Here is a 17,387-nt window from a genome sequence, read left to right as displayed (position 1 = left end):
TGGTATTATGTTCTCCTGAGTCCGGAACCAAGAATGCACTCGGCCTTCAACCTATAAATTGTCTTTTTTCTGGGACCAGTGGTAGTCTGTGGCTTCTGCGTATTATTTTAGGCAGTAGAGTTGATTGCTGTGGATCCCAAAGCTTTGGGTGCTAATGCACTCCAAATGTATATGCAAGCCCCTCTCTTCGCACATTTGACAGCCCAAGAACAACTAGGCCAGTAGTTAGGATTTACTTCAGGAGGTGGTAACTAATGGGTTTGGTACCGATACAATGCGGCTGCCACCATTGTCAGATCATAAGAGCATGGCAGTAACTGGTGCCAGTTTTGGAATCAACCGCCTGTATGAATTTGTTTCTGATGTCGAATCAAAGAACGGAAGACATATCTCAATTGGGAATAATTGGGGCAGTTTATGTTTGGAATGATTTAGCTGTGAGAGTGTTTCCTTGTTTTAGTGTGGCATTTGTTTGAATGCATTATGAGTTTGGTGAATAAAATCTTGGTTATGCATTCAAGATGTAAAAAAACTTTAAAGATTCCCCTTTCACTTTCTAAAGTTTAAACTGCAATATTGGTAGGCTGTAAGTCATAACCAGGTAGTTTAAACGGTTCTGAAATTAGGATAACGTGACTCAGTCAATTGGTTGCCACCTTAAATAAGGCAGGCATCAAAATGACATGTCCTCCAAGTCCCTCTTGAGCTTTAAGATGAGGTGAAATGGGCTCCCACAAACTCTGTGGGTTACGGTGTACATAATGAAGTCACCACACATGCAGTCCTGGAATGTCACCTGCAGGTCCTTGGCTTCAGTGTGAAACAGTGGTCCATGGTGCAGGTCTAGCCGGTCCCGGATTCTCATAATGATTTAGTGGGGGTCCCTGGGTTCCAGTAATGAAAAACTGGGGGTCCACAGAAGGCAAGAGGTTGGGAACCACTGACCTAAAGTCTACTAAAGTCTACAACGTCTATGCCCTAGTCTGCTAGGCCTTGCTCTTTCCTCTTAGCTAAGGACAAGACTTTCTCCACGCACTGGGTAGAATGGCTTCCCCTTCTTCCAGGGTGGATCACGGGTGAAGGGATAAGTAACTTTCGAAGTTCTGCTCCCGGAAAGACACAAAACTCAGCTGATGCTGCAGAGCTTCTCTGTAAGTGCTGATAAATGCAATTACTGGATTGGGAGGTACGGGGGGGTCAGGATGAGAACCAATGGTGAGAATCAGGGGTCGATCAAACCAAGGAATGAAGTTAAATAAGAACTCTATGCAACATCTGTAGAGACCTTGTTGCGTGGCTTTGTTTCTGGGCTTTCCCAAAGGAGAAGGGTGTGCACCACATGGCTCAAGAGTGCACATCAGGAGACTGTCAATAAGATAAGATTCTAGACGGCTCCCAGGGCTGGAGACAGCTTATGTGGTCACAGAAGCATCGACTGTGCACAGGGAGGCCACATGCACACCTGGATACCGAGCTGTCAAAGCAGCATGTCTGATGCTGCCATTTGTCCAAAAGCATTGTTTGAGCTGCAGGAAGCAGATGTATATGACCTATACCTTCCTTCGCAGGGCAGAGAGCAGTAAAAACCAGCACAATTTGATGTCTACATAGGCAAACACAGGGGAGCGGGGGACCCACACTAAGTTTAACAGTAACTGTCTTCTTGCAAGGGATTCTACCCACACAGCAGAGCAATATTCCACAGGCTCGTCCTTTTTTCCCAAATATGAATGACAAGAAAAGTAGAGCAATAGTAAACGGACTATCCAGGGTCTGGTTGTGCTCTACCTTGTGGTCTAATGCAGGTTAACACAGTGAGCTATGACCAGGAAGAAGCCATTTCACTGACATTCACAATGATTCTAGCAGACATGAATGAAGCATCTATTCATTACTGTCAGAAACAGCTTTTTGTCTGTATCTAATCTAGACTGTCTGACAATGTGATTGGTACTGAACACAGCAGTCTCAATCACAGGCAATAAATATACTGTGGACGTATTATTACCAGCTCAGTTGTTTTTACAAGGGTTGCATTCTTGTTTACTTTGTCTATTCATAAGTTGAGAAATTAACACATTTCAAAGGCTCCTGATGAACTGAACAGTGCAGAATGTATTGAGCTGGTGTACCTGGAAGAAATCTCCCTAAATAATGAGTGCAGTCTACCCAGATATGCCAGGACACTGTGCCTTCACATCAACGAGACATGATATACTTTGGAACAAGCACAAATCTAGGATACCTGAGGTACAGATTTACCATTCAGGTTGGCGATTATGGCGAATGATTATATCCTTTACTGCAGGGCTTCCCAAACTTTTTAGAAACGCGATCCAATTTTTAGAACAAACTTTTGCAACCCACCTAGCTTTAATGGACATGAGGAGAAGGTGATTTTTGTTAATGTAACTAAAGCATGGCGTGGAAGCACACTGCCATTTACAGACAGCACATTTTCTATTGAAATTGTCACTAAATGTGCACTGACGGAGTTTTACTGATTAAACGATATCGCGCACACACATGGGTTTCAGTGAATATTTATTATTTCTGCATTGCCAATTAAAATGTCTGGAATTGTTTTGAGCCTGTTAAAATCTTTGTTTCTGTCACACTTTAGAAATACAAAACATACTTCATTTCTGCTTTCCTAACTATTGAGTATGCACGGTTCATTTACATGTCTTTTAGTTTTGTGTGTTACAAACAATGGCATCCGACAGCCTTTCCTTTCACACTCCCTGTACCCCAGCAAGATTATTACATAATTCACTTTACTTTTCCTTCTCTGACTGAAACGCGAGGAGTTTGTAAACACCAGTTTCCAAGTTAAAAAAAGATAAGCAACAATTTGTCAGAAGACATAGCCTGACATTTGACCTCATCTTCGAAGTACAGAAAATATGACAAGATAAATACAGAATTTAGAGGCATCTTTATTTACTGCTTAGACTTTCGTGGCCCACCAGAAATCGGCTTTGGACCGAACCACAGTTTGGGAAACACTGCTTTACAGACTTTTCACCAATGCATTTTGAAGAGATAAGGTGGGAGGTGGGATTTTTTGGATTGAGGGAGAACAAAGCATAACAAACTGGGACTATTGATAAGTAACTTCTTATGCGATTATCTGTGAAGAGACAGAAATATATTTCTTAGGTAAAGAGATTGTGCAAGGAGTTTAATTACACAGAGAAGGTAAACAGAGTATGAAGTTGTTTATTGAGCCAGGCACCTCAGCTTCAAGGAGGCCTTACCTACCCGGTATCAGAACTGGAGTCAGTGCAACTTCTGTAATTTTTGCCTGCCCAAAGTTGGCACAGGTGTCAAGGCTGCTGCTTTGCAAATTTCTGGAACTGGCAGTCATATCTCGCACCAAGGCAGCAGCAAACACTTCTCCCCATGTCTAATGTGCTTTTGGCTTATAAGGAAGGAGTCTGTTAGCCATTTGTATTTGGCAACTCCTAGTTAAGCAGAGAATTATCCCTCTAGCTATGGCGCGATAAAACAGTACAGGGGCCACTCTGTAATTTCCAAACAGTTGTTTCGTTTTTGTTACCTCCTTTGTTTTGACCATGTATTTTAGAGTCCTCTTCACATCTCGAGTATGGAGAGATCTTTCTGCCGAAGAAGTATTTTCCAGTAAGAAAGTTGTAAGTCTGGTTGATACAAAAATGAGGTATCACCTTAGACAAGAAAAAAAGAAGAGCTCTTAAGGAGACCTTACAAAGTTAGGAGCTCATTCACTCTTCTGGACACGCCTAAAGACACTTTGAGGGAAATGTGTTTAAATCTGTCGTGTGGGCGGCTCAAATGGACAGCCCATTTGACATTAAGCTCTCATGGAGGGAATGGTTTCTTTAGACCTTCAAGGAAATCCACTTCTTACCACCAACAGTGGCATCCACATGTACTTTGAGAGAAGAGAATTGAAGGTCACTTTTTACCAAACAAAGAAGATACATTAAAACCATTTCCTCTTATGTTCCGGGATCCATCTGCTTCTGAAGACACTATGCACAGAGAATCATTCCAGTGAGTCTCTATTATATTAACAGCCCAATAAGGTCACATAACTACCTGGCCTTAAAAGAGTACCTGATGAAGTCCAGATTTTTCTTCCCACCACATATCTATTTGCTTTACTTTTTTAGAAAGAGCAGTACAAGGGGAACCAGATGTGTTAATGCGCTTCCTAGATGCAGACACAACAAGAGAAATAGTCTAGTATGCCTCTTTATAGAATAGTGAATATGAATCAGGAGCTCTGTACTTCTGTTTCTCCATGGCTTTGGTTGAGGTTAGAAGGTGTGCACTGTTGACTCCAAAGTCCTAGCACCAGGGCTACCATGTGTGTACCTTGTGATTCCAGAAACAAAAACTTTAAAACAATGGAGTTTTAGTACACTTGTGCAGACAATTAAGTTTCCTTGCAGCTCTACTGGTTAGCAAATGGCAGGAGATGTCATCCACTGGCAAAAGTTTGTGAGTTGCCATATCTGGGGATCTGGCAGAAAGCTCACTCACGTCTTTGTGAGGACAGATTCTCTGTCCCTTGAAAGACGAGAATGGTGATTCTTTTTCTTGCTGGCTCATCATTTGAAGACTGGAGGGGGTTAATGGGATATTGAGGGAGCACCTCAAAGTCAGTCTGGAATATGAACGCAAGCATCTGAAGAATCTGCCCAAGAGTGGAGGCAGATGGGACATGGTAACACCAGGGACGGAAGAAGAAGGAGACAACTCTTTTGTCCTCTGGAGCTAATAAACTACAAGGCTGAAGGGCCAACGCTTCCATAAGAGAAACTCTCTCCCTGTCCCTGAGACACCAACAGGGCATCTCCAAACATATCTTGAACATCTGAAAGGCAGATGAATCACACATCTGTTCACCCTTCCATGGCATTTATCAAAGAGCAGGAATGGTGGCTCTAGAGACAGAGGTGAGGAGGAACATCTCAGAGAAAAATGGACCTTACAAAGTAGATGCTTAAAAACATAGAGTGAAGCACAATCACCCGCCCCCTAAATAAAATAAAGGGTTTCAACCAAAATAAGACATAAAAAGGCAGCAGCTGTTCTTGGAACCTTCTAAGGTGAGCCAGAAAAAAAGAACGGTATCTCTAACCATGCACTGTATGATGGGAAGGCTGGTAGCCTTATAATTCCTGAACGGGGCAGCTTTAAGTTAGAAACTGTGTGTTCAGCCTGCTGTAAGCTACATTTTACACCTTGGCTCTGGGTTTAAAAAGGATGTAATTCAGTTGGGTTTTCAGACCAACACTTCCACTTGTGTGCAGGTTTCTTTCTGACAGACAGTGCCATTTCCACACATTTCACCAACCCCTGCATCAGCTACCCTGACTCTGGCCTCACCTCATGGATACGGCTCCTCATTTCAGGAGACGGGTTCTGGCTGCTTTTTTTAATCTTCAGTTGCTGCTTGGCTTTGTTCACATCTTTTTCCACTCGTTTCCAGTCCACTTTGATGTAACCCGTGTGGTTTGCAATCTACAAATGACCAAAATCAGTCTTTAGGACAAACACAAAGGGCAGTAAGCAAAGTGGTGCACAAACAAGTGCAGGAAAGTGTTCTAATGTTGAACCAAGGCAGAAAAAACATATGATTGAAAGAGTGACAGACCTGAAGAAGGAAAAAGCCACCTCCGACTGCCGTTGCAGCTAATTTCCCAACTTTCTGGAATAGGAAGCCTGCACACCTACAAGCAAAGCAACAAACAGTTGAAGGATCAAAAGTGGCCGACTAGCTAAGCTGCGGACTTTAAAACCCAGAGAACTGGGTTGTAAACCTGGCTCTGGCATTTTACTGAAAATTATGGATCTGGGTAAATCACAATCTCCGAATGCCTAAAATTCCAAAGATGTGTACTGAGAAGGGTAATGCAGTTAAGCAAATCAAATGAATGACTATCCAATTGATTACACAGCCTTGTATCGCCCCCTCCCCCAAAATCATGCACAGCAATCCATTGCAAAACAATAAGGTGTGCTATTTATTTATTTATATTAACTGGTGGCGGTCGCCCCTAGGTAGTTATCGTTAGGACCTAGTTTTCATTGAAAAAGCGTTTTTTTGTTTTGCTAATAACTTTGGCGCTGTTTAATGAATCTTCACAATGTTTTCCAAAAAACAACAGATGTCACTTCAGTTGCTGTCAGAAAGTTTCGGGGTGATCTGTCAAGCAGGGGCCAAGAAAAACAGAGGGACCATAAACAACCCCCAGGCTAAAAAGCATTTTTTTTTTTTAATGTTACAGCAGAATCACAACAGGGTCGCAAATCTGCTGCAAATTTATTTAATGAAATGAAGCCTGGACTCCCGCGCATCATTACTGAGATTTTAATGCGGGGGAGGGGCACCCGGCCCCCTCCTGTTGCCCCGGGAACTGCCTCCTCCCCGGGATTTATAACTAATATGTGGGGGCCGTGCGCCCCCTGCTGCCCTGGGGACCACTGCCCTCGCTTTTTACTGTTAATTACCCTACAAATTACGGCACGCATGACATCTTTGATAAAATCATTGATAATATCAATGTAATATTTGCAGTAAATTTTGATGTAAAAACTGTGCATGGCAGGGGTGCGAGTTATAGTTACCTTAGGGCACAAGTTATAGTTACTTCAGATAACTAACTACAACTGGTGAATTTCTATGTGTTTTTAATTCTGTTTCCCAACTATAACGCCCCTGTAACTTTTCTTTTTCCAGTATATATATATATATATACACGCACGGACACACAAAAAGAAGAGAGAACTCTGGCTAGTTCCCAAGTTTAGGTGGAGAGCAGCTCCAGTAAGGAACACCTTGCAACACCAGCAACAGATTTGCTCACATCAAATGTCTGTTTTTCTAGCAAGGTTTTTTAAGACTAGCATTAGCATATTGCCATCCAAACCGAGCTAGAAAGGGACACAGTCCTTTGCCATTTGAACAGCAAAATAAAGCATAGGATTGGCCCAGTGCCATCCTTGCAGAACTGTAAAATGAAAAAAAGCCTTTCACCACTCCAGGCACAGTATTACAGTGTTGGATTTGTAAAATACATTCAAACCAATCTGGAATGAGCAAAAGCAACCCCTGACACACATTTTGCTATCATTATAGAGAGGTTTAGGTTTGTACAGACACAAGGGAGCACCCCAGTATAAGTAAACACAAAACCCTTTCATGGTTAGAGTGACACATGAATTATGCAACAAAAGCAAAATATGTGCACACCAGTACATTCAGACACTGAAGCCTCAAGGGGAAGTACCTGCTAGTCGGTCACCTATAGTCCAATCGGTGTCAACCAGAAGGGTCATCTAGTTTGACAGGGGACCAAACGTGGCACGATCAACCTATGCCAGGTAAGTTCATCAGCCACCACAAGAAAGCCTCTCCAGTGAGCCAAACACACACTGGTCACTGGCACCAGCCACGGCATGATCAGGAGCTGGGCACATTTGCCATCAAACCTCCCCTAACAGGCCCAGGGCCAATGCCACTAGGGCCTCCGGCTGTAACTGGCAGGCTTCGAGAAGTTTATACTATTAACCACAGAGCGGATTCCCAGGCTTTACTTCCAAAAGCAGAACACACGAGCAGAAATGATGGCCGAGTGTCCATCAGTCAGTAACCAGGGACTTGATATCTGTGGGAGTAGCTGGACTCGAAATCATGCCCTACCCCACTAATTTATTTGCATGTCTGTTTTGTTACCATCAATATCTAACCATGCTTCTGCTGTGTCACTGTCTGGCAACAGACTCCATGGTTCTTTTAACAGTACGCTAGCCTATGGACACCAAAACTCAACACCTGCCAATCTCTTTTGACTGGCTGAAGAGATTGCCTTAAGGGCGATCAATAAAAAAAATGGATTCTCTTATGAGAGCTAAATGTGTGGTTAGTGGCACCCACCAGTCAGGCATTACTTATTTCTAAGTGAACTGGCAGTTCACAACATAAAGCTGCTGAATACCGAACCTACCCAAATAGCCGGCCACATTCTTCTGCCCATATTGTCAGCCAGCGATAAACTTAAGCCAAATCCTTTGCATGGACCAACCATTTTAGGTCCCATTCAACAATAGGATTTCTGGAAAGCCCAAAACTCACAATCCTCATCATGCAGCTGGAAATATTTCAGTTATGATCTTGTACCCCTTAGTGAGCCATTGTCACTCCCATAGAGACGGAAACCTTGACAGCCTCTTGAACGCGCTCTATTGTGCGTTACCACTGGCTCTTGAAGACTCGTAGCTTGTTAAAAAATGGAAGCAGGTCACTAACCATAAAAGGAGAAACAACCTTTGGTTCTCTGCTGAATTGAAAGTGCTCAAGCTCATGGCAAAAAGATTATGTGGCCCAACTGAAAATAGCTTACCCAGCTTTGTCTTGGTGGAGGAGGCGTCAGCTAAAAGTGATGGGTTTTGATGTGTGTAAAGGTTGGAGGGAGATGTTGGGGGAGGTGTCAGCTAAAAGTGAAGGGTTGTGTGTGTATAAAGGTTGGAGGGAGATGCTGGTGGAGGTGTCAGCTAAAAGTGAAGGGTTGTGTGTGTGTAAAGGTTGGAGGGAAAGGCTGGTGGAGGTGTCAGCTAAAAGTGAAGGGTTGTGTGTGTGTGTAAAGGTTGGAGGGAGATGTTGGTGAAGGTGTCAGCCCGAAGTGAAGGGTTGTGTGTGTAAAGGTTGGAGGGAGATGTTGGTGGCAGTGTCAGCTAAAAGTGAAGGGTTGTGTGTATGTGTACAGGTTGGAGGGAGACGCTGGTGGAGGTGTCAGCTAAAAGTGAATGGTTGCGATGTGTGTAAAGATTGGAGGGAGATGTTGGTGGAGGTGTCAGCTAAAAGTGAAGGGTTGTGTGTGTGTAAAGGTTGGAGGGCAATGTTGGTGGAGGTGTCAGCTAAACGTGAATGGTTGTGATGTGTGTAAAGATTGGAGGGAGATGTTGGTGGAGGTGTCAGCTAAAAGTGAAGGGTTGTGTGTGTGTAAAGGTTGGAGGGAGATGCTGGTGGAGGTGTCAGCTAAAAGTGAAGGGTTGTGATGTGTGTGACGCCCACTTACAAACCAGGGGACTTGAAGTGCTGGTGGTTATTGTATCATAATGCAGGGAACATAAATATAACTAAATATATAACACAGATTAGGGGTAGCAACAGCTCAGGGGTAGATTTTCATTATGTGATACTTTAAAGTAATTTCATATTAAAAAACAACACACTGTTGGTGCAAGAATGGGTTAGGAATTAGCGACAAGGTAAAGATCACAAGAAGATGGCATCGAGTTGATGCTGATTTCAATGCTAGTTATAGCATGAGGGGGGTCAGGGAAATCATGGTTAGAGTAATGAGGTAATGGTATGTGGTGTATGTGTCCCACAGTCATTACATGCTCCTTCTTACCATCCTGTGGCGCCTCCTATTGCCAGCTGGGTGGCCACGGAGTACTTTTCTGCGATGGGCCCAGAGTTTTGTCCAAAGATCTTGTTCCACCAGCGCTGTCTCTTTGCGTATTCAGCCAGATCCAGTGCCTCAAGTGCCTCTTCTGCAGCCTCTGCGAAAAAGGAGGAGGGCCATTTACCAACACGAATACAAAACCAATACAAATACAATCTTTAGGAAAGAGATAAACAAGCAACCCAAGAATATGTAACCAAACCACTAGTCCTTGAGGACTCTTACAGGTGGAGGAGCTCACCGGCCCTGCCTCACCTCTGCCTCCTCTTTCCACAATGTGATGAACGAATAAACCAAAGCAGGTGCCTTGTGGAGAAACCTTCTTTTTAAACAGGTTATAAGGCTGTGTCTAGTGTTTGCCTTAAAACTCAAGTGCAGCCTCTGTCCTCCACTCTGACAGAACAAACATACATGAATAATGCTAAAAAGGAGATGGTTTGTGGGCACAGCGAAGACCTGGAACAGGGAGTGAACCCTGCAGGGCGAGGGCATATTTTAAACAACAGCATTTAGTTCAAGTAGTTTCTGTAAAAAAACAACTTAGAACAATGCTTACTGACCTATTCATACAACAAGGCAATCCCACGCGAGGGACGGCAGAAGCCCAGATGGCAAAGCACAGCACTGGAGGAGAACAGTGTCACAAGGGACACATACTAATACCATAGGACAAGACCCACCACTCGTTGGGCATTTGACACAACCTGGAGAAAAGTTGTGACCATAGGAAAAGGACACAACACTAGAACAGCAGAGTGGCCCTCAAGACAAAATCAAATGCCACTAGAGAGTAGCTGAATCCCAAAGGATACGGCCCATCACTGGAGGCACACAGGACAAAGTATAATGCTGTTAGAGAAAACTGTGCCCCTCAAGAAAGATTCACCACTGGAGGAGCATCTGTTGCACGGGAGACAATCCAATTCAGCTGGGGAAAGCTGTGCCCCACACAAGACTTCCTACCAGATGAGCACAAAACATAATCTAATGCTGCTGGATGAAAGCTGTGCCCCACGGAAAAAGACCCAATACTGAAGGAGTACATGGTCCCACAAAACAAACTCTAATGCCACTGGAGGAGAGCTGTGTCCACAGGTAAAGACCCACTGCGAGTGGAGCACATGACACAGAATATTGCTGCTAGAGGAAAACTGTGCCCCACAGAAAAGACCGACCATTGAAGAAGCACAGGACACCATCTGCTGTCAGAAAACTGTGCCACTCAGTAAAAGACCCACTCCTGGTGGAGCACATCACGCAATCTAATGCTGCTGGAGGACAGCCGTGCCACAAAGGGCAAGGCCGGTCATTGGAGGAGCGCAATGTTGCACAGGACACAATCTAATGACACTGAAGGGGGTGAAACTGAGCCCAATGGGTACATGAGACCACACAGAGACCACACAGTCCGACAACATGGACATCTCTTCAGCCCTAAATACCTCCCACAGAGCAACAGCCACCAGGGTCCAATGCATGGAAGGTATCCTGGAAGCAGCACACTAGTTATAGGTCTTTAGCATTAGATCATTCTATCATAAATCTGTAGACTCAGGCTAGACTGGTCATCCGAGAGCTTTCAACATGCATAGATCATGTGTATTTGACTTTCTAAGCATGTTAGATTTGATTAAAGTCAAGAATGTAGATATTACAGGCACGTTCACGCCCCTCCCTCTTACGTGAGCTCGATGGACCTTGTTCAGGTCCACCTTCGGCTACTGGATCTCGCTGCATTGTGTACAGTATTGCTTTACAGTGACCTCACTGCCACGATCAACATGATCAAGAGCCTGTACGTGCAGGTTCCTCGGCTACAGATCCTTTCTCTCGAGCCTCTCTGCGTCCAGGGCAGTCTCCGTCGTCGATGTCACTGCTGACAAGGTGCTATGGCCACCTGCCACGTTCCTCGCACAAGAGCCTATACGTGCAGGTTCCTCGGCAACAGATCCTTTCTCTCTAGCCTCTCAGCGTCCAAGGCAGTCTCCGTCGTCCCAGTCACTGCTGACAAGCTGCTGCTGCCACGTTCCTCGCACAAGAGCCTGTACGTGCAGGTTCCTCGGCTACAGATCCTTTCTCTCTAGCCTCTCAGCGTCCAGGGCAGTCTCCGTCGTCCCAGTCACTGCTGACAAGCTGCTGCTGCCACGTTCCTCGCACAAGAGCCTGTACATGCAGGTTCCTCGGCTACAGATCCTTTCTCTCTAGCCTCTCAGCGTCCAGGGCAGTCTCCGTCGTCCCAATCACTGCTGACAAGGTGCTGCTGCCACCTGGCACGTTCCTCGCACAAGAGCCTGTACGTGCAGGTTCCTCGGCTACAGATCCTTTCTCTCTAGCCTCTCAGCGTCCAGGGCAGTCTCCGTCGTCCCAATCACTGCTGACAAGGTGCTGCTGCCACCTGGCACGTTCCTCGCACAAGAGCCTGTACGTGCAGGTTCCTCGGCTACAGATCCTTTCTCTCTAGTCTCTCAGCGTCCAGGGCAGTCTCCGTCGTCCCCATCACTGCTGACAAGGTGCTGCTGCCACCTGGCACGTTCCTCGCACAAGAGCCTGTACGTGCAGGTTCCTCGGCTACAGATCCTTTCTCTCTAGTCTCTCAGCGTCCAGGGCAGTCTCCGTCGTCCCCATCACTGCTGACAAGGTGCTGCGGCCACCTGCCATGCTCCTCGCACAAGAGAACCTAATGTGTGCACAGCTGAGTTTTAATCCCCGATTACATCACAGTGAGGTAACAATGCCCCTTGTTGCTACTGAGGGAATAGTGTTAAAGGAATACTGAATGTAATACAGAGTTCTTTGTCTTTAATAAATTCTTTGACTTTCTTGCATGAGCCTATAATTTCCCACTTCCTGATATGCTGCAGTGAGGGACCCGCCCATTTGATCTCTACCCAGAGGAACTACTGTAACAGAAGAAATATTAAAACATGCTAAAATTGGGAATTTCAAAACTGATTCACGCACCAAGTGTGTAACATTTATTTAGTTGTATATTTTGACCACCATGGCACAAGTAAAGGCTATACAGAAGTGTTTGAGAGGAAGAAGGAAGCCACATGGTCTCAGAGAGATTGTCCATTTTGGTTCATTTGATATCTGCTCTGTGAGGACCGAAAGTAGTTCCCAGCATATCAAAAGGGTCCTGGCCTATGACAACAGGGTCCTTTTCCTTGCAAGCCAATCCCAGGGTGTTTCTGAAGGAGAAGTAGCAGTAATTCCGGATGACCTTAGGCTCTATGATAAGTCATTTCTGTGCCAGCTCTGAAACTCCAATACTCTATGCAACCACTCTGACCGGTGGTGCTTCTGGCACACAAACTGTGAGTGAGAAGGGACGGGCAAGGAAGAGATATCTGGCAACCAATCAGAACAATTCTATCACACTGCCACTCAAGCCCTCTGGGTTTTGAGATTTGAGACAAACAATATTGATCCTGCAAATTGTTAAGAAACAGGGGCACGAAAGGGGCACCCCGGCCTGTGACTATAAGTATCTCAATCACCAGCTGCTACTGAGGTCACAAATTGAGGGCATATGAACATCTCAAAGGGGTTACTATCCATGCATGGGGGAGGAGTTAGGAAGTGCATTTAGGGCATAAGCACCTGGGTGCACACAGTGGAACAGGTGAATGCTCCCTTGAAGTACCTTTGAATCTTATTATTTTGCTCTAATTTGGGCCCCTCCCTTTAAGGGACAGGGGATGCAGTGCTGGCATTGTCTAATGCAGAGATGAAGGTCTGCTGTCCCTCACAGGCCTCTGTCACTGCATTCTCAGCCATACTGAAGGATTAACAGAGAGAACTCTGCCTCAATAATACACATAAGGCAAGATTTCTGTGTAAATGGCAGTTTTAAGGTTGACTCGATGAGAGCATGCGTCACAGCACAAAATATAGAGAAAATAGAGATCAGTTTGCATCGCAGTTTGTGCAAAAACAGCTCCCGCTTTGGGACCCTAAAGTCATCCAACATCCTTGGCTGCGAAAACTTCACAGAGTTCAGAACCAAATCACGTCTCCTTCACCCCATGGCATACATGGAAATAAACCTGCACACCAGGCTGCTTAGAGGTTACACAGGTACAACTTCTACTCCACGTCGTTTACTCTCCAGCCAATCCATCATGGGTTTCAGCCTTCCACTGGTAGCCTTGTTGTGAATCTGCCTTTCACAACTGTGCCTTTATGTACATCCGCGCAATTTGTAACAAACCACGTTTTGGCGACGGTCAGTGGTTATCAGAAGGGTCAGAACAATATCTAGTTAGTGATGCTGCTTTTTTTTTTAACCAACACTTCTCATGAACATGACCCCATGGTTCGAGAAAAATAAGAGGAAGTACTGATGAGGGGTTGTCAATGAATCACACTAGTAACAAAGAGCACTGTGCGGAACTATAGAAGGTATAAGTCCTCCGTAGAGTGCTTAACCAACACCCCCAATCACAGCACCAATTAGCGAGACCACCATTCTCTACCCCAATCTATTACTACAGGACACGTGTGCTCACTCGCCACACTGCTAACGAGACACCTCTTACAAAGGCATAGGCTGTTGTACCTACATCACATCAAAAACGTCTTCATAATAGGCTCTTCACGAGATACCGACTTGTTGTGTAGGTGCTACTTTCTGTTTATATTCAGCTGTCACATCGTGAGCATCTGCTGCGGTGCACTGTGCTCGGCGCGAGCTATCGCTGTGACGCGTGCTGCATGTTTGCGTCACTATGTTCTCTTTAGCAGCGCACTCTGTATTTTTTTTTTACATAGCGTATGTTTTCTTTTATTATAGAATTGTGACATTCAGTTTAGAATTGGTACTTTTAAGTAACAGCTCGCATGCGTGTAACATGTTGTATTTTGAAAAAGTATAACTCTAATATATATATATATGTAAGTGTGACATCGGTTAAGACAGTTTACTCTGTCTCACCGATGCTCTTGTCATGTTGATTATGGTCTCCTATTTTTGGTGCTTAATAAATAAGTTCTACACTCGATCGTTGCTTGGAGAGCCTCATTTATTTTTAAATACTAAGGCACATGCAACACGACTTTGAATTTAAATAGACAGAAAAGCACGGTTTCGCAAATTTCTGAATCTCGCATGAAGAAATATCACAGGAAACCCTGCGTTTCTGATGATCCAGATGCACAGTCCGTAGCTCAAGAGCCTCGTGAAAGGATCACTTCTCACTCTGCGGCCTGATATCTTGTGAGAGAAGGAACAAAGATAGCTCTCATGCTTTTAGGGAAAAAGGTATATAAAAACTCCTGTTTTTTACTACCTTCAGAAGGTTTCATGCTTTCCAGGTAACAATATAGTGGTCATCTGAGCACCCTGCCCACCAACCACAAACACTGAATCAATAAAAGATGCCTCAACATTACAGACATGAGATGTATAAGGGCACAGGTACATTTCTGCCACACTGGTCCGTCTCCAGACTGGTCCGTCATTGTGAATTACGCCCACTGGAAGGCAGTGAGACCACTGCCAGTTCTCCCACAGTCTGCATGCACAGCTCAGTGGGCTTAAGGGGCAAACCAGGAATGACAAAAATTGTTATGGCTCCTGTCAACTTTCTTGACAGGTGTTGTTGCTTACAAAATAATCCCTTGGGATTGTTTTTAACATATTAAAGTTCTTCCCAAAGAGCCCTTCCAACTTGCCCATGGAGCCTTCCCTCCTCTGCCTTACTGCCCATTATCAGGCAAAATATTTATAGGAGGAAGACCATCTGCTCCAAAGCAATGTTTCAAAATAGTCTCCTTCTGGTCCTCAAAAAATGCATCTCCTCTTACTGGCGGGAAACACATTTTTATCAAATCCTTCCATTCTCCCTCCAGTATAGAAGGTTCCTGCCTTTGGGGCACTGAACTGTGCATACTTCCTGTTTAATAGACTTCCAAATATATACTAACAGATTCCTCCACAACACGCCTAGCGCATTCACTAGGAGAGATGCAACGTCATTCTTCACAGACAGTTAGTGGTCTGTTATGTGCTAGGATAGTGGTTCCCAACCTGTGAACCGGTGACCCCTGGGGGTCCGTGAAGCCTCTTCAGGGGGTCTGCAACGGCTCAGAAAATGAAATAACATTAACAGATTAGGACCCCAGCTTTCAGTAATTACTCAGTGGGGGGGGTGGGGGGATGGGGGGAATACCTGGATTCCAATAATGATTCAGTGGGGGTCCCCAGGATCCAGTAATGATAAAGTGTGGGTCCACAGAAGTCAAAAGGTTGGGAACCACTGGGCTAGGAAGTTCCCTAAACATTCAGGTTGGGTACTCGCTGGTTCCTCTCCAATGAATAAACACTCCAATTTCAATGGGTTGCACGGTCAGCAAGTTTGTGAATGATATTCTGGCACGTAGAAGAAACAGTCCAAAGCAGCAGGTTTGTTGTACTATATGCATCAGTGACACCGGCCACCATTAAAAAGATGGTTCTAAGGTGTATGGAAAGCCAGAAAGGAGTTTACAGTAAGCAGAACACTCCAAAGAGGCATATCACCCTGGGCCGCCACTGCAAGCGAAGGCCTGGCACATCTTATTGTTCCACAGCCCATAAGAATATGTTAATAAAGCATTAGAACACTTGTTAAAGAGTCTCTACTCACATCCTAAGCTGAAGCCACATGTGCAAATGTTTTGACGATTGTAAACATAGATTGGTGCAGTGGTTCCCAACCTGTGGTCCGAGGACCCCTGGGGGTCCGCAAAGCCTTCTCAGGGGGTCCGCAACTGCTTAGAAGATTAACAAATATTAATAAATATTGACAAATTAGGGCCCAAGCTTCCAGTAATGACTCAGTGGGGGGTCCTCAGATTCCAATGATGATTCAGTGGGGGTCCCTGGGTTCCATTAATGATAAAGTGGGGGTCCACAGAAGTCAAAAGGTTGGGAACCACTGGATTAGTGCATAGGTAGACAATGTATACCGGCGCCTTCCTATAATGCCCACATGGCTCTATCAACAGGTTCCAGCACCGATGCTGGCCTTTGTATAAGCTCTCAAAGAATCTCAGACCACTATGGAGCACCAGGACTCGAACTACACATATTCCTCTAAGAAACATAAGTGCAAACCTAGAAACAAGACCTGGAAGTATAAGTAAAAAAACTAGTCATCTCAAGGCACCCAGGAACCAAGGGTGTAAACATAAATCAAAATCATGCACAGTACCTTCTTTATCTTCATTCATTTTCAACGACTTTGTGTAAAAGTAATAAACACTGACAAAGCAGAAGCCCTCTGGGATTCTTGTCTAAAAACTATGGGGGTCATTACGACCCTGGCGGTTGGTGGTAATGCAGCGGTAAGACCGCAAACAGGCCGGCGGAAAAAAAATGGAATTATGACCGCGGCGGTCATCTGCCACTTCACCATTCCGACCGCCATGGCGGTGAAGACCGCTGGGCTGGAGACTGCAGTCTTCAGCCCAGCGGTCGTCACTAGACCGCCGATGGTATCAGGACCCTGCATACCGCCATGGATCTCGGGTGGTTGGGAACCGCTGTGAGATCCATGGCGGTAGGCACTATCAGTGCCAGGGAATTCCTTCCCTGGCATTGATAGGGGTCTCCCCCACCACCGCTACCCCCCACAAATCCTCCCCCCACACCCCTACCCCCCTGCCACACCCCAAAGGTGGCACAACCCCCCTCCCCACCCCCGAACATGCACATATACACACCCCTAAATGCACACACCCCCAACATGCACATATACACACCCCTACACACACACACCCCCAACATGCACATATACACACCCCGACAACACATACCCGCACACATACAGACATGCACACCGTCCGACCCACACACATTTCCCATACACACAACACCCCTGCACGCATACACTCACCCCCTCTGCACTCTCACACGCACACCCCCATGCACGCACACAA

General features: G+C 45.2%; 1 protein-coding gene across 1 annotated transcript in view; it reads right to left on the bottom strand.

Annotated features, from left to right (window-relative positions):
• Positions 1-17,387, bottom strand: part of FUNDC2 (FUN14 domain containing 2) — a 51,366-nt gene that overhangs the window by 11,574 nt on the left and 22,405 nt on the right. Inside the window, exons 2-4 of the mRNA XM_069212151.1 lie at positions 9,411-9,561; positions 5,648-5,723; positions 5,380-5,514 (exon numbers count right to left, since the gene is read on the bottom strand). Coding sequence (XP_069068252.1) covers positions 5,380-5,514; positions 5,648-5,723; positions 9,411-9,561 — 362 coding nt within the window. The remainder of the gene's footprint in view (positions 1-5,379; positions 5,515-5,647; positions 5,724-9,410; positions 9,562-17,387) is intronic.

Source organism: Pleurodeles waltl, chromosome 10, assembly GCF_031143425.1.
Source record: "Pleurodeles waltl isolate 20211129_DDA chromosome 10, aPleWal1.hap1.20221129, whole genome shotgun sequence".
NCBI lineage: Eukaryota > Metazoa > Chordata > Amphibia > Caudata > Salamandridae > Pleurodeles > Pleurodeles waltl.
Note: the sequence above shows the minus strand (reverse complement) of the source record. Positions and strands in the feature narration are given on the sequence as shown.